Here is an 18,297-nt window from a genome sequence, read left to right as displayed (position 1 = left end):
TATTTCGATTTCAGCATGCCTTGGTGTGAGTAAGAAGTGTCTATTGCAGTACAGTGAGTGAAGCTGTAATGATTTGAATAGGGTAGCAGGGGGAAACAGAATTAAAAGGGGGATGTTGAATATCTCTTGGAAACACACTAAGCTCTTGTTGGCTGCTGTGTAATGTCAATTTTAAAAGAAGGAAAATAGAGTATATAAGGGAAAAGGGACTTGTTGAGGATGAAGTTAATTGAAACAGAAAATGTCCAAGGGTTTTCATGGAGTATATATAAAAGATTACTAATGCAACATGTTTTTCTCTTTAACTAGAAATTAAAACACGATTACTGAAGAGCTTAATGGTTGTTTGAATTAACAATATTCCATGTGGAATATTAATATATTGCTTATTTATGTGGATAGGTGCTAGATCTCTTTTTTTCTCCCTCCTTCATACTGATTAAATTCTGGATGTTCAATGCATTGACTCAATTTATTTTGATTGTAGGAATTTATAGCTTTCACAAGTACCAAGGATGGCTTAAAAGTGAAGGCTTAAAGGTGAATATAATAGCTTCTGGTCCTGCAAATTTCTCCTCCACTTCTTTGGTTGCTAAGAGGGCTTAACTTCATGTTTATAAATTAACTCAGGAAGTGTTTACAGCAGTGTTTCTCAACCTTGACAACTTTAAGATGTGTGGACTTCAACTCCCAGAATTCCCCAGCCATGCTGGCTGGGGAATTCTGGGAGTTGAAGTCCACACATCTTAAAATTGTCAAGGTTGAGAAACATTGCTGTAAAATTGTCATGCTGGCTGGGGAATTCTGGGAGTTGAAGTCCACACATCTTAAAATTGTCAAGGTTGAGAAACATTGCTGTAAAATTGTCATGCTGGCTGGGGAATTCTGGGAGTTGAAGTCCACACATCTTAAAATTGTCAAGGTTGAGAAACACCGGTTTGGTTTGCAGGGACAGCTTCCAGCATTAGCAGATCCAGCATAGGTGATTAGTGCTTGAAAAACCTTGATACAGAGCTTCCTGACTCCTATTTTGGTTCAGATTTCCCTAACAAAAAAGTGTGTGTTCTGTCAGGGAATTCTAAAGAGCGGGACAAAGAGGCAGGATTGAAGCCTGAGACTGATAAAAACGTAATCAGGAAATATTTTGAATGAGTTTAAATCTCCAGGAGCAGATGAATGGCATCAGAGGTTAATGGAGGAACTAGCAGATGGGCTGGCCACACTCTAAAGGAGTATTGTCTTTAAGAAATCCTGGAGAACTGGGGAATATCAGATGACTGGAGAAGGACAAATGTTGTCTCTCTCTTCAAAAGGGGTAAAACAAAGATTCAGGAAACTATAGATTAGTGAATCTGACCTGGATTCCTGGGAAGATTTTAGAATAGATTATAAAGAGATTGATTTGTCATCATTTCAAAAATAATGTGGGAATTATCAGAAATTAGCATGTTGTCAAGAACTAATCTTGGGAGACTGTGTGACATTTGTTATCTGTAAATCTCCTTAATAAAGTATGGGAATGCTATATGCATAATGTATCTTGACTTAAGGAAACATAAGCATGACATGCTGAGGAAATTGGGCAGGTTGGATGGCATGATAACTAAGTGGATATATAAGTGACTTGAAAATCTTACGCAAAAAGTGCTTATTAATGGTTTTTCATCAGTTGGGAAACAGGTATCAAGTAGGGTTCGATAGAGACCACTCCTGGGTCTGTACTCTTCAATATGTTTTTTAATGACTTGGATGAAGAGATCAAAGAAATGCTTGTCAAATGTGCAGATGACATAACACTAAAAGGGAGAGTTAATACTGTGCAGGAAAGATGATATTCAAAACGATCTTGATAGGTTGGAGAAATGGGCTCCGAGAGAAGAGTGCAACATTTTTCATTTAGGAAACAAAAATGAAATCCACAGGTGTAGGAAGGTTGATTCGTGGTGTGGTAATGGTATGATATTTGTAAAAAGTTTTGGGAATAACAGTTGACCACAAGCTGAACCAGCGTTGCCAAAAAGGCAAATCAAAATTTAGACTGCATCAGTAGAAGTATTTACAAAGCACAAGAAATAATTCTTCCACTTTATTCTGCCTTGGTCAGACCTGACGTCCTCTGCTATGTCTAGTGCCATATTATGTCTCATTTTAAGAAGAATTCAGAGAAATTGGAACAGGGCAATGAAAATAAACAGGGGTCTAGAAACTGAGTTCTACCAAGACAGGTTGAAGAAGATGGGTATGTTTAGCCTTCAGAAAAGATGATTGAAGGGAATATGATCTATTCTTCAAATACCTGAAAGGTTGTCATATAGAAAGTCAAAACCTAATTTCTCTCATTCCAGAATGCAGGACATAGAATAATGGACTTAAGTTGCAGGAAGGCAGATTCTGACTGAATATTATAGCAATTTGACAGTGGAACTATTAACCAGAGAGGTAATTCCCCTATTTTCCCTTCATGAGATTCTGAGTATTCATGCAGGGGCTAGACAGCCATCTGCTGGAATGCTTTAATTTAGATTTCTGCACTGAGTATGAGGTTCCACTCAATGGCTTAGATGACCCTTTCCATTTCTATGATTCTGTTCTTCTAGGTGGAGTTCATAATTGCGTTTATTTATTTATTTATTTATTTATTTATTTATTTATTATTAGACTTGTCCCCCCCCCCATCTCCCCACAATGGAGGACGCGTTAAGCCATTATGGCTTGGTTTTTGGTTAACATGATACAGGAATCAACCACAGTGGTTTGTAAACCGCAGTTTATAGCTTAATATGAATTTAGTGAATTTAGTCAGTTGTGAGTTATTAAACTGGCCAGATTTCAGCAGTGTGAATTCAGGTAGTTTTCCAGGATTGCGGGGAGGAGATTAAGGGTAGGTATGGGAACAGTTTGCTCCCCCAAAACTTCCTACTCATATCCCCAGACTTAAAATGCCCATCCCAACTCACCCAAAATTAATTGAAAATTACATTGCTGGAAGACTGAGTTGTGGCTCATAGCTATTTTTTTCTTTTAGATTTTTTATCCCACCTTTATTATTTTTATAAATAACTCAAGGCGGCAAACATATCTAATCCTCTTTCCTCCCCCTATTTTCCCCACAACAACAACTCTGTGAGGTGAGTAGGGTTGAGAGAGAGTGACTGGCTCAAAGTCATCCAGCCAGCTTTCATGCCTAAAGTGGGACTAGAACTCTCAGTCTCCTGCTTTCTAGCCTGGTGCCTTAACCACTAGACCAAATTGGTCTATTTACAAGATGTCCAAATTGTATGATTTGCTTAGTATGATGTGTCAACCAGCAATGTATCCAGTCCAATGGAAGCTTCAGCTAGATCCTGATAAAATGATGTGGGTGGATTGAATTTCTTTGGCTGAAAGGATTAATGTTAGAAATAACTGCCTAATACCAGTATCTAAGTCAGCAGAGTAACATTTGATAATATTCATTTAATTAATAACAAGATTCATGTGGTAGCATTTTAAAGACTTTCTCGGCTATGCTAGAGAGCCTTACAAACCTTGTTTTTTATACAGAGAATCTCTCTTTTCTGCTTACAAAAAAATCCTAAATGCTGACTTTGTTTTCTTGCTGCAGGCAGTGCAGACTTCTGGAGAGCTGAATTCACAGAAAATATGTACCAACGAGGAGCTTGAGAAACGTACAATTGAACCAAGGCTTCTGCGTGGAGAAGATGAAGAAGGCATGAGCTATGACTCCTTATGTTCCTGTGCAAAAACTGAAAACATGACCACTTGGCAGAATGGCTGTGGAAATGCCACCTCTGTTATCTGTATGGTAATGGATAATAAAGAATCAGGGAACAATACTACCTCATTATGTCATAATGGGGGATGCAGCACAAATAACAGAAATGGAAATAACAATCAGGATGATAAAGCCAATCCTTCCAAAATAATGCGCTTTTTCCCCACTCCTCGGAAAAGATCCAGCTCCAACGTAGAACGGCCTCGTTCAGTTATAGTTATGGGGAACTCATCAACGTGGAATACGTTGTCTTCCCTTAGAAAAATGGGATCTTTCAAGAAGTTAAAATCATCAGTTCTCCAAGGAATTCCAGCCAAAGAAGATCCAGAGAACTTAAAGGATAACCTGCCAGAGAACAAAATCAGAAAGCGTATTCCAAACAATACGACAGTGAGAGTTCAGACAAACAGGTATTCGTATTCAGGACCCCTGCATGACGTGCACAGCACAACAGATAACACGGTGGTTTCTGATCATTCTGAGGGAGAGGATGATTCCTTTCTCAGGGGCACTTGTCGATCACGCAGCATCAGGCGTGCTTATGGAACTGGCCGTATAAATTTATTAGATGGTGATAAAACTCAGGATCCTCAGAGCAATACCAAAATGGTTTCCCCTGTCATGCAGGAATCCCAGATTTGTGAAACTGTAGGAAAAGATTCAGAATGCCCCAAGCTAATCTACAGGAGGAGTAAGAGCAGTGATAACCTGAATTTTCTGAAAAAGAGTTCATTCAAAAGGAAGTCAACCTCAAACCTCACGGACCTCAAAGCTGTAAATGAAAAGTGTATGCCACCAAGAACCACGAGTGTGTCTTCAACTGACTCAGACAAAACTAACAGGAACTTGGAGCGGAAATCAAAACGCTGGAAGAGCCCAATTAGAGCGAAGGATTTTGACAGAGTTTTGAAACTTGTCAGTAATGTAACTGATGGTGCTTTGAAGAAGGACTGTGCTAAGAGTGATATTTCTTCAGCTGGTGAACAGAACCAGAAGACAAGGTCAAACAGCAGGCTCCATGAGGACTATTCCCACAGGGTTTCCAGCAGCACTGAGAATGATAGGTGGAAGTGTCTACCATCCCGGCGTAACCCAGTCTCAGCTGTTTCCAGGTACAGCATCCAGAGCTCTGAGGATGAGTATGCTGGATCACCCTCCTCAATAAATCTTGATGCTACTGGCCACAGGATGTCATCTTGCGATCTTTCAGACTTGGCTTGTTCACCACCTCCACTTCAGAACCCTGGGTCAATTCCTGATGAAATCTTCCATGAAGATTTTGATGGGTCAAAAAATTCCAACATTTTACAAACATTTACTTGCAGCACTGAGCACCCCATCGGCCCTGCTAGACCCACCGTTCCCAAGCCTCAGAGTCCTAACGCTGAAAGTATCAAGTACAATATGGATGTCCATTGTCCCGACCGGTACAGTACCCTGTCGCTCAGCTCAATGGAAAGTGAGGGAAGAGGGGAGGGGCCGTCTGCCAAGTTGGGGAAGAGTCCTGTTTGCTTCCAGGATTCTGTGCAAGCTGTATACTATGACGATACAAATGAAGACAGTGGCATCAGCAGCCATTCTCAGCTGAGTCTCAACTTAGCTGTGAGCACTGATGAAAAGAAGGAAGAGGTAAGAAGAAAAGTAAACTCTATCTTTAAAACAATCAGTAACACCCTGTATCGTGTTGTTCTATGGCTTAACCATATTGTGCCTATGTGTATTTTACCTTTCTTACAGTGCTCTCCTTTGAGTGTATTGATGCAGGAGTAAATTCCCATGGATGGGAATTTTGAAGGTAGCACCAATTTATTTTGCCTCCCTATGTGCAATAATAACAGCTCTAGGAGAGAGACTGCTTATATACCTTTTCAAGGACAGCTTTATTGCTTTCACAAGGTTAGAAGGTTGGGGCGGGATCAAGACCAAGCAGGTCTAGTGAAGGGAGCTGGAATCTTGACAGAAAACACTTAGTGCACACTATATGTCTGTGTTGGTGGCAGTACTGATAAATGACCTTGCAACCACCCCTAAACTTGTTAAGCTTATACATGCACAATGCATATGTGTGTATCAGTATTGCACATACTGCATATATTGTGTTTAAATGGCAATATATGCTGGCAAGTTATTTAAATATACATTGGTTAGAAGTAAGGATTCCATTGTTTTCTATCATCAATTTATAAAGTGTCATCTGAGATGTAATGTGACTCCAATAATTATGATTTTTGCAGACTGATTATTTTTTCTTTTTCTTTCTTACATTTTGTTCACTTCCTTTCAGCAGCCCTAATCTGTATAGTGTCAAATAATTCATAATCATTAATATGTTTAACTTTTTGTATTAGTAAGAAAAGCGCTGTAGTCACTGTCTTTGAGGCTGCTTCCTAAGAACAAAAGCAGTGCCCTGTTGGATCGGACCCCTGGCCCATCTAGTCCAGCAGTCTGTTCTTGCAGTAGCCAACCAACTGCATGAGGAAGCCCCCTAGTCTCCCAGCAGATGGCCTTCAGAGGCAGTCATGCTGCCATCAAGGTTGAAAGCCATGGATCCCCATGAGTTCCGTGAACTGATCCAACCCCTTTTTGAAGCCAGCCAGGCTACATCTCATGGTAGTGAATTCCAAAGTTGAATTACACTTTGTGTAAAAAAAAATTCCTTTGGTCTGTCCTAATTCTTCCAGGATTCAATTTCATTGGGTTACCTCTAGGTCTAGTATTTGGGGAAGGAGAAAATAGTTTCTCCTTGTCCACTTTATCCAAACCATGCGTAATTTTGAACACTGTCTCCTCCATTTTGCCTCCTTTCTAGACTAAAAAGCCCCAAATGTTGCAACCTTTCCTTATAGGGAAGCTGTTCCACCCCTTTCCTTATAGGGAAGCTGTTCATCTTAGTTGCCCTTCTCTGAACCTTAATCATGTCATTACAGATTTGATATCCAGACTTGGATGTATCGTTTTGAGCATTCATTCTGACTTTTTAAAATGTAGATTTCTGTTCCTTGTGACTTTAGAGAGTAGCTTGAATTTTGCCTAATTAATGTTCAGAGCCAATGTTGCTCAGGACTCGAGACTTAAGTATCCTGTTAATAGCATCTTGCTCTTGTCCACCAAGTACCATCTACAAGCTCTTTCTCTGCTCAGTTCCTTCTTGCCTTTTCACTGCTCTTGTAAAGTTTGAAAATTGAAGACAGGGTAGAACTACGCTACATGTGAGAAGTTTGTGGAAGAACAGGAAAAGGAACCCGGGTTAACAATTTGTGGCTTTAAACTCAACTCTTCTTTTTTTTATTTTGTTTCCTGTTTCTTAACTACCATTCTTAACTTGCAACATCTGACAGTTATAATATTGCAAAAAACTTTTAAAAACTTCCATATAAATTCAGGCAGGCAGGCAAACCTTTTCTTTCTTTCTTTCTTTCTTTCTTTCTTTCTTTCTTTCTTTCTTTCTTTCTTTCTTTCTTTCTTTCTTTCTTTCTTTTCTCTTATAATCTTTGCATGATTTTAATACAACCATAGATTTCATAAACTTCTCTACTGAACTTAACAGCTCCATCACTGATGCAGTAAAGTGTACCGGAAATGTTGCTACACTATTCTTTTGTGTTATAAAAGCACTAGTTCACCAACCACATAAAGGGTATGATTGATCTCAGGATACTTCTGACTGCAATGTACTTAAGATTTATTCTAGCAATTTGCATAACATCAAGAATAATATAAAGCATTTTCTTCTACCTGTTTGTTGGCTACTCCATTGAATCTGTGCTGTGCCACATTTTATGTCTCATTCTAAGCTGGTTATTTTAGAGGAGTTAGTTATAACTGTATGAAGACTCTGCAGGTTTATTCTAAAATGGTTTATGTTGTTGATGCATGAAAGATTATCTGTCTTTGGCTTGTCACATCTGAATTACTTACTCACAGTAGCCGATTTCTAAGTCTGTACCCTCACCTGTGACTCTGAACTGATAAATCAAAGAGAGTAATGCAGACTTTGTTTCCATACTTGCTGTCCCATCGTATGAAAGACAAGACCACAGAATAATTCTGGATGTTAAATCATAACTTTTCGTATTGCACCTGTTTGTATACATTCATCTCTGAATCCCACACATGTTCTTCCTTGGAATAAACTTTGGCAGATGAATCAGAGAGCCTACATCAAATAGAATATTTATTTGACATAGCAAAATGATAGAATACACATGTTGCATTAGAAGGTCCCAGGTTAGAACACATGCTTTATATTGCAGAAGGATATAATTTCCAACATCTCTGGGTAAAACGATATGAAGTATGGCATTTGGGAAAATCTCTCTCCAATGTACGGCCACTAAATCAACAATAGAACAATAGTATAGAGTTTTTGAGATTGTAGTCTTCGTGTTTATATTAATATTGTTGTTACTGATTTAATGGAGAAGCCATAGAAGGAGTGAATCTTTCTCCACAAGGGCTAAAAACATTTAAATGAAAGCTGAAACATGTTATGTTCCCAGTGCTGAAGCAAAATTCAAATGGCAATCTGTGTCAGCTCCTGCAAACCCAGAGTACTTAATGTGCTGGTGTTGATGCAGCAAGATCAGAATGTTCATAATCACTGAACCTGTGAATCCGTGTTTTTCATGAAGCAGATGGAAAATTAAAGCACTCAATTTATTTTATTAGTTTGCTCCCTGATTGTTCCCTTAAAAGATGCTATCTATTTGTATTCTCAACGCGCCCCCTAGTGGCGTGCCAGGGAGCTTGACAGGTTCAAGTTTTGGACATTTCTGATGCTGTGTTCTGACATTTAAACGGTTTAATTATCCAGAAAAGCCCCTTAACAGAGCACATGGCTCTATTCCTGTCGTTAGGAGTTTGAGGTTCCTGTAGGTCTGGTGCAGAATTTTGAAATTCCTGTTAGGTTTATAGATTTTAATATGGTGCAACTGGAGTACCTACGAAGTTGCTTGTTTTTGTATCACCAGTTGTGCTCCACTAATTGTGCAGTTTTGGAAATACAATAAAACAAGGCAAAGGGTGGAATTTGGCTTCATGAAAAGTGGTCTTTTAGCTCCATTTCTTGCCTCTACGTGTAAGGTCCTCGGGGCTGTCAGGCTGTTATCCGTTCAGTATGTGTGCATTTGATTTGAGCTACTACAGTGTTGTCCAAACTTGGCCACTTTAAGATGAGTGGACTTCAACTCCCAGAATTCCCCAGCCAGCATGGCTGGCTGGGGAATTCTGGGAGTTGAAGTCCACTCATCTTAAAGTGGCCAAGTTTGGACAACACTGAGCTACTAGATCTGGGCTGCCAAACTCCAGGCAGTCATAAGATGGCAGCAGAGAGATACACAAAACTCTTAACGCTGCTGCCATCTAGTAGCTGGCTGGATTTTTGCAGAGGAGATCTGATAGCTTCCGTCCTGAAGATGCTGTATCTTGGCTTGCTCCTTCTTTGTTTCTTTTTAGACAAGTTGCCGATTTTTTTCCTGGGCATGGCTTTTAAGTGAATTTAATTATATTTTTCAGGAAAATATTCTTTTTCCACTGAACTTTTTGCCATGTATGTATGATGCTTTACGTTTTCAAACTAATTGCTCTGAAGGCCCATTCTAGGCTAAAAGGCAACTCAGAAAAACTTATGAAAATAAATGCATCCTCATGATAATACCTCATGATAGTATTATATGTCAAGTATCTATCTGGTCTGAGAAACTAGAGCTGAGTGACTGAGCTATACCAAGTTTTTTCATTGCAGGTAGTCTTAATGGAAATGTAACCTTAATTACCTCAGTCATCCTTACAACAATTTGTAAGGTAAGCCAGTATTACTGCGGCAGCATGCTGGCTTGTTTGTGGTTTACCGAAGGCTAATGATGAATGACAAAAGCAGTGTTACGGTGCGAGCTCCTCCCTATTTAGGGGCCACGCCTTCTCAGGACGCACGTAGGAAAGGGGCAGGGCTGGCGTTGCAACGCTGCAGTGCTGCTTTCATCACTCCTCTCTCCCCCCTTGCCCCCTTCCTGCAGATGCTCTGATGACCCAGGTTCATGATTAATAAACTTCATTATGAAGTTTAATTTATAGAAAAATATAATCAAGCAACGATAGGCAAGGTTCATTCCGGCGCTGCAATATGATGCAATTTGTTGGTATGCCTGTGACCTCGATGAACAAAACAATTGAGCAAATGCATTAATCATTATCCATAACGAGGATGCTGAAGCCAGGTCAGTCTCTGTCTCTGTCAGCTGTGGCGGAAGGACAGCAATAGAGCTGAGTTCACAAGGTGCATTTGCGTCGTCTAGACTTCATACTTGTTAAAATGTAGATAATAAACCTAATTATCACTCACTCTTTTTTTATTTTTGGGGTACCTTTGAGTCAGCCTTGACTCTTGACTGTAATGTTTTGTCTGAGAAATTGAGGGCCAGTTTGGTGTAGTGGGACAGGTGTTGGCTTAGAAACCAGGAGACTCTGAGCTCTAGGCCTGCCTTAGGCATGAAGCCAGCTGCATGACTTAGGGCCAGTCGCTCTCTCTCAGCCCAACCCACCTCACAGGGTGGTTGTTGTGGGAAAAATAGAGGGAGGGATGAGTATTAGGTATTTTGCTGGCTCGCCTTGAAATAAATAGATACTTATTCTTATAATAATCTGTGACATATGATATGGTATGTTAAAGCTGTGGATTGTAGCATGGAAGAAGCCAGGTTAACTTACCTTTCTATTTCTCTGTGCTCAGTACATTGATGTTGATCAAATACACTGTATTTTCTGTGGACCATTTCCGAAAACAAAGGCCACAATAGCATTTGTCTGCTCCTGAGAGGTGTCCCTGAGTTAGACATGACTAAAATACTGGATGTCCTGAAACAGGTTCCTAGAGGTTTTGGGCTGCCTGTCCCCATCATTCCCAGCCATTGTGCTGCAGAGTAATGGATTGGTAAGTGCCAGGTTGGAGGAGGGTGCCTTTAAGAAATGCCAGCTGTGAGGAATGGCTGTGCTACTTTCTTATCAGCATCTGCTCCATAGCTTGCTCTTCCTGCTGACTGTGCTGGATTGTAGTCTATTATATAACACTGCTCATAAAATAAGCCTGAAGTGCATATTTCTGCAGGAAGAAAAATCAAGATCACACATTCAGGGGGAAAAAACTTTGTTTATTCTCTATTCGTCTTTTTTATATGAATGTCCTTACAGCTGACTATACCTACTTAAACAGGATTGTATATACGAAATTAACCTCCATATTCCATTTGGGGGGTTAAGAAAAGCAGATTAGATTTTCTGATTTGTTACTTGGTTTCTAAAACATGTGGAAGTCCATCACAGTTTTCTTCCCCCCAGCCCACTCCAACTTCCAGGAGGCTATTTTTCTGAATGTATCTCTCAGGAACTGGGATTATCATGAACTTCTAAAATAGTTCAACCTTGTGTTTTCCAACGGTGATGGGATTTCAATTTTCACTAAGCACTCAAAATGTATCAACTATAATACTTATAGTGTAATAATTATAGTGATTATCACAAACCTCCGTTACAAAGTTAACCTAAAAGAAATTGATTGTCTCACTTTTGGAATGGTCAGATAGGTCATGATAGTTTTCCCCAACATGCCCTCCTAAAGATGTAATAAAACTACAATTCTTAGCTAGTTGCTTAAACTGGCTAGGAATTCTCAGAATTATACTATTTTGTAATTGTTATTAATGTTTAATATGACTTTAATTTGTTCAAATATATTAAAAAGCAGTCAATTAAAAATTACATTTGCATACAGCTATTTCCCATTGATTTTAAAATAGAGGATCATATTCCCAAATATATTCTTCAGATTTCTCAGTTTATGTTGGTAGGAATAAAAGTAGCGTTGGCCAAGTTAGTTCGATGGATTTACATGGCTAATATGAATTCATTTGCCAGCTATCCTACAAGCGTTTTCTTAGGAACAGATAACAAATGCCTGTTCTTGTTGCAAATGCTTCAGGCCATCTGAAATATGGGAGGCAAGGCCACTGTCGCAACATGGATTACAAAACTTTCTATGAATTCTTTGTTTTCATCAGATGAAAACGAAACATTAAAGGCATTAATTTGATAATTTTTTTCCAGTCTTGAGACTAGAGAAGAGCCAGAGAGAGAGCCAGAGGAAAGGAAAAAAATCTATTTGGATTTTTAATGATAGCATTGTTCTCGTTTTGATTCTCCCTTCTCCAGTTTGGATGCTAAGAACTTTGCATTCTTTGGCACAGTCATCAACCAAGAAAAAATGATGAAATGTGCATAGGAATGAGGTACAAGCGGAAACAAAAAGGAACTATGGAAGACCTAACTTGAATGGTGGAACCCATGGAAATGATAGGAGATGCAGGAAGCCCTGTTCTTAAAGAAACAAGAGAAGCCAAATGCAGACTATTCATTACTCTGAGTCTTACTTGGAAACAGTCTAACAAAACATAGAGTTCACGGTAAGCCATGAAAAACAGTGATGGATTTTCTCATGGTTCCAAGACTTTAAAAAGAGATCATCCCCAAAGACTATGGCCAGAAATAAGATCTGAGGAAATAAGATCTAGCCATAGTCATTTGAAGAAGATATGGGTTGTTTCTTGGAGGAGAACCTTGAAATGCTTTTAATTTGACTTGAGTTGAACCATTTCATATTAGCAAAACCAGCAGTTGAAAGAGATTAAGTGTTGATATCTTGGAAACAACTTTCTGAATTGAAGCTCAATGAATTGGGCTTCAGAAACTTGTCAAGGTAAAGGCCAAATGACATTGATTAATAAGTTTGCATTAAGATTTGTCATATGGCTTGATTTTGTGTAAGGCACTGGTGGTCTGTCTGTTGGGTTACTAGAGACATGGATTCTTTAATTTTTTAATACAAAGTTGAGCTATATGTAAATATCAGAATAGAATATATCTAAACATTTGTGTTTCCTTAACCAGCTATTAACTCAGTATTTACAGCGGGGTTTCTTTAATTGTAACAGTTAACAAATTGTTTAGGTTATAAATTGGAAGTGATACCATTTTATTTTGCTACTATCTGTGTGTAGTAGCTGTAGAGAAATTGGGATAGGTAATGTTTTCCTTTTATTCTGGATGTGAAAAAAATCTTAACAGATGGAAAAATGATCAGTTGCCAGTCTGATATGATTGCAGGATGTAATTTATTTAAGGTCATGTATAATCACAAATTAATTTGGGGTTCTATTTTTTAATTTTTCCTATCTTTTTTTCTCTTCTTAAGAAAATTCCAGAAAGATTTTACTTTCATGATTATAAAGAGCAGTGTGAACTCCTGATGCCTTAAGCACAAAAGAAATACAAACAGAATAATAAGTGACCTAGTATTGAAAGAAATGTTTCATTCTCCAGTTCTGGATGTATGTGTATGGCAAGAATTAGAACTCTGCACATACTTTAATTTCTTGCTTGATTTTGCTCTTATGGGTCAAAATTGGGAAAAGAGTTAACATTCAGAGCTCTTTGCCCTAATTTTAGGTTTGGTTTAATGCAAATTCTTGGGGCTTATAAAACCAGATGTGGGCAGACTCAATGCGGGGTGTACATATATTTTATTTATTTGATTATGTTGTGATGGTAGCCCCCTTTCAGCCCCCCTCTGCCGGAGTTCCAAGACAGGGAATCAACAAAGCTAGGATATGCATCTAATAAATGAAATGAAAATAATAAAATCACTTTTCTCTCCAACATGTTCCTGCTTAGCTAGGCAAAAATTAGATCCCAACCCCTCCTTGATCAGGTAAAATAGCCTTTGTCCTGTTGAAACTGCAGGAAAATCTTCAGGAAAAGTAAAACAAGCAACAAGTGTATGGGTGGAGGTAAAAGAAAAGTAGAGACTGTTATCCCTTCACCCCCAGATTGAAGCTGGGAATTTTCAGAAAGCCAAAAGGAAAGGACAGGTAAATTTGAGTTGGAAAGGAAATTCTGGATCAAGGAATTACTATCTGGGTTGACATAGGTAACTCTACTTAGCTAAGGTTATTTAATATTTAAGTTTGCTTTATGGACTGATACTCATTGTCTCTATGCAAGCTTGGCCTATTTGATCAATTTGGGATCTTGGTGCAGCAGAATTCTTCACATTTCTTACAGATTCATATCTTTTTGGGATTTGCCCAGGATCCAACACTGTTCCTGTAGAGCTCTCTGTTGTAGATCTTTTACAGCAGGTATCTGAAATTTGAGCAGCTATGTATTTTTCTCTTTTACCATGTATTTTTTGCATGTGATTACCTTATGTGAAAAAAGGACGTTTTACATTTCCCTTTTCTTACTCTTAATAGAATTGACTTTGAAGTATAGATCATACTTCTCACCCAGAAGTTTTCCCTAACGATGTGCTCTAAAAGGTACAAAACTAGGAGTTCCAGTTTACCTGGAAAGACAGAAGGGGGTCAGAAAGAACCTCAAGATTGGCCCACCTTGACTCTATTTAGGTGTAAGGAAGAGAAAGAGAAAATCTGTGAGAGTCTCAAGATTCTGTTGTTATTGCCTATATCAGTAAAGTAGAATTCTAGTATTTCTTGTGTCTGTTGCCCTGCCTGGTCTGCCTCAAAGGGCTGAAAGAAAGATGGACTAGGCTATGTATAACTAGAGGACTTATGGAAGAGGAGAGTTGAATCTCCCCATCTTTAAGCCTATGGGCTCAGCCCTGCCACTACAGTTATCCATCAATTTTTAATACTTATTCAATAGCTGGTCTGGTTGGTACATGCAATATTATTTGGTAAATGCAATATCTGGCAATTATTTTCTATGCATATAGCTTTAATAATTATTAAATGATATATGACACAGTGGCATACCCAGGTAAAATGGGCAGGCAGACTTGTTCCATGAACTGCCTACTGCCCATCCTGTGGGTTTTGTGCAGTTCTGTTACCATCTGGAGTGATGGTGGGATCTCTGCCAATGCTTGTAATGTTGCTGGCAGAGGTATATTTTTAAGGTAGGTGATCAATGTCACCTCTGAATCTTGTACAATAATGCACTTTGGGCAACAAGGATGTGCAATGTTTGAGTTGATGGATGGAAGGAGAGGAAAAACAGTGTAGGACACTGGATCGTGCCAGGTGTTTGGAACTTTCAAATGTTATTGTATTTCTCAACCTAGCCAGTGGAGAGAGATGCTGGGAACTGTAACTCAGCAAAATCTGGAGAGCCATACATTTCATATTGCTGACATATGCCCTGTAAATCTGCAGGCTTAATTCAATGACTTTGAAGTATAGATCATACTTCTCACCCAGAAGTACAGGAGGGGAAGGAGGGCAGATTAAGCTGTAGAGTCTTTTGGAGATTCTGAGAAACCTGGGAGGAGAATATTCATTTGTGTCTATCCCTCTATATTTTGTCCAGTGCCAATTTATTTCTGTTTTTTTTCTCCATTGAATCAGTGGCCTAGGAAACAGGAATGTGTGAGGAATGCCAACATATTGAAATATTACTTCTTGGAATTAACAGCCTTGAATGAGAAGGATTAAATAATAAATCATAGAATGGATATAGCTTCTCCTCTTACACCTGGGGCCCAGAATTATTATTGTTATTATATTTTCATCTACCTTTTTTATATATAACTCAAGGTGGCAAACATACCTAATACTTCTGCCTCCTATTTTCCCTACAACAACAACCGTGTGAGGTGGGTTGGTCTAAAAGAGAACAATTGGCCCAAAGTCACCCATCTGGTCTTCATGCCTAAGGGAGATCTAGAAATCACAATCTTCTGGTTTGTAGACCAGCATCTTAACCAGTACACCAAACTGGCCCTCATTGTTGCTCATATTCCTCCTCTTCAGAGGCCCTAGGCATTTTCCTCATGCTCAGGGGGAACCTTCTTATACAGTATATATTGCAAGAGACATAAAGTGTGTTGGAATGGGGTTTGTTTTTTCAAACTACGTATATCCTGAGAAAGTGAAAATCACTCTGTTGAATGAAAAAGGGGTATGGATACAATGGGTAGTGAGAAAGTGGTGCCGATGGAAGAATACAACATACCTGTTATGGCCAGGAAAGGCTCCTGGACTAGATATATTATGACCATAGGTTAAAGGATACAAGGAAATTACCATAACTCTAGTGAATGAGAAATGCTTCTACTAAAACTAGGTACCAAGCTGCTAATGTTTACAGTGTTGTGGAAAAAATGCACAGTAATCAAAATTGGCATTTAGAAATCTTGGTAAGTTTCCAAACATTAAATTATTAATGCTAGTGCAGATAATACATGTAGGCTATCCAAATCTTCTATTTATTCAGAAATAGCCAATGTCATTTATGGCTATATGAAGCCCGTATCTACTTAGAGTCTATACTGATTTAAATTCTTAAAACTTTGAACATTTAGTGGAAATCATAGCTCCCATTCGGTTACCTATGAGAATGCTCCATGAAAGCTAAAATAAGAACTTGCTTTCCGGCTGGGGAGAAATTTTCTGACTGATAGCAAATGTAACTTTCATATTCTCAGGTAGAAAAGGCTAAAATGGTATAGAAACTATAATTTTGCTGATGAAATTAGTCTTGTTATTTTCATCTGGGAACACAGGGAATCATATAAATATATCTCTAATTTTAGAAAACAGGGCTGCTTAATCACAGTCTGAAAGTGTACAGTGAAGCTAAGAAAGGTTGATATAGTTGGTGCCTCCATTACCTGAAAATGCACTATACGTTACTGTGTGTGTGTACGTGTATGTGTATGCTCATACATACAATGGAGTCTCCAAATATTATGCTTTACAGATGAATTTGGGCTATAAAAGCTAGCGTTTCCAGCCAGTTTAGAGAGATTCTGGGAGCTGTACTTCCAATGTAGCTGGAAGGTAGAAATGACACAAAATCAGAAACATTGTTCAGTATGGATTGAGTAGAATATATTAGCTTTAGATCTAATTCTTTTTGGAATAATAATAATACACTGCTAATAACTTAAATGAGACAACATATTTAAAGCAACTTAATAAACAGACTTCATCTGGCTTCTGTATAAAGAAACCAGAACAGGCTGTTCTTTTACTGTAATTTGGGCAGAATACAGCTGGTTGTAAACTTTCCAATTGTTCGCCAAGTTTTATTGCTTACATAGGGCAATAATGGATAGCACATGAAAAGAGGACATGTGACGTGTCCTTCCCTTAGTTTAAAGGTACAAGGTCATGGATATGAACACTTTGCTTGGCCAGCTGTGTTGGGAGTCCTGTTCTTTTTTACTCAACTCATTTTAAAATGAAATGAAATGACAGAAGGATGACTTTAACCAGTACTTTAATGTCTCAGTGTCTGTGTGGGTCTCCAATACCTATGTCCAGCGCTAAGGTATGTTCCTGGAAACGGCTTTTTTTCTGATTTGTTTGCCCTTGCCTTGTATATAATTTCAATTGTTTAACTGGCGTGAACTAGTAAAACTATTTTTAACTTCTGTGGTGTTACACTGATTTCAGTCAGATAACAGCTGGCATTTAGAAGAAGACATTTCTGGATGCTGTGTGTTACCGTGGCTGTTTTGTAAAATGAATTGCAGTTGGCTGTTTGCAGAGTTGGGAGGGTGGGGGTGCAACATTGAAGAGTTATGTTTAAGTTGTTAATACTACATAACAAGAGTGTATAACAAAGGAAGGGGTTAATCATTTGAACACAGGGGAGTTGAGGTCATGACTGCAATCTTGTGCACATATATTCAAGAGTAAGTCTGAATAAAGGGGGATGAATGTCCAATTAAATAGACATCAGATGGCCGACACGGGTCTATTGCTAAGTTTGTTTGCCTGAGGTAAGCCCCATGCAGGGAGTTGCTTCTTAATAAGCAGAAGGAAGTTTGGACAGTTCAGAGTGCAGGCTGTATAAGTTTTCGAAGGCAAGACTGTTCAGTACATCTTTTCCCCCAGTAATGGTGCTTAAGATTACAGCCTTTAGTGATACTTTGCTTATCTTTATCCATAACAATCTCGTATCTTTAGGCCTTGAAAATATGTGTTCTAATTAGATGTTACTTTTAATAATAAGATGCATTGTGTCATTAAACGCTAGCAGAGGGTGACATGAGTGAGTGGGTGGGGAATTCACATGATTACCAAAATTTGGTATTTTCTAATTGGAACCTTCATAGATTTTAGAGCAGTCTGCTGCACTCTGAGTCCATCCAAATGACTGAAACTGCGATTCCCAGGCCTATTAGCTGGTGAATTATGGGAGTTGTGGCCCCATATACTTGGAGGGTATCAGATTAGAAAAGCCTGGTGTAGATGGGATACTTTGGGACACTGATAGGGTCCCTACTTTCTTAGTCCAAATGTTCTTCAAATATCTTTTCCTTCTTTCAGTCACAAGTTATTAGGCAAAAATCAGATTTATGGATCAGTTGGCAGCACAGTAGTTTCTTGTTCTTCTCTCATATCTTCGTTATGATGACAACTTGCCTGTTTTAAGTAAGGAGCAGCTATAATTATGCAAGTAGTCATTTTGCCCCATTGTTAATGACATTTGTTACCCTAATGACA

The 18,297-nt window shown here is 38.6% G+C and overlaps 1 protein-coding gene across 4 annotated transcripts in view; it reads left to right on the top strand.

Annotated features, from left to right (window-relative positions):
* The window catches only part of SPATA13 (spermatogenesis associated 13), an 86,673-nt gene that overhangs the window by 30,662 nt on the left and 37,714 nt on the right, over positions 1–18,297 (top strand). For 3 of the 4 annotated variants that reach the window (XM_088140677.1, XM_025177736.2, XM_025177734.2), the window contains exon 2: positions 3,605–5,404. In XM_088140677.1, the coding sequence (XP_087996803.1) occupies positions 3,713–5,404 (1,692 nt within the window). In that variant the 5' untranslated portion in view covers positions 3,605–3,712. Of the gene's footprint in view, positions 1–3,604; positions 5,405–16,959; positions 17,117–18,297 lie in introns of those variants that run through there. The other variant, XM_015891479.3, reaches the window with a different exon arrangement.

Source organism: Python bivittatus, unplaced genomic scaffold (genome assembly GCF_059951505.1).
Source record: "Python bivittatus isolate LINGU-HERP-01145 unplaced genomic scaffold, Pbiv_v1 ctg000340_np1212, whole genome shotgun sequence".
Lineage (NCBI taxonomy): Eukaryota > Metazoa > Chordata > Lepidosauria > Squamata > Pythonidae > Python > Python bivittatus.
Note: the sequence above shows the minus strand (reverse complement) of the source record. Positions and strands in the feature narration are given on the sequence as shown.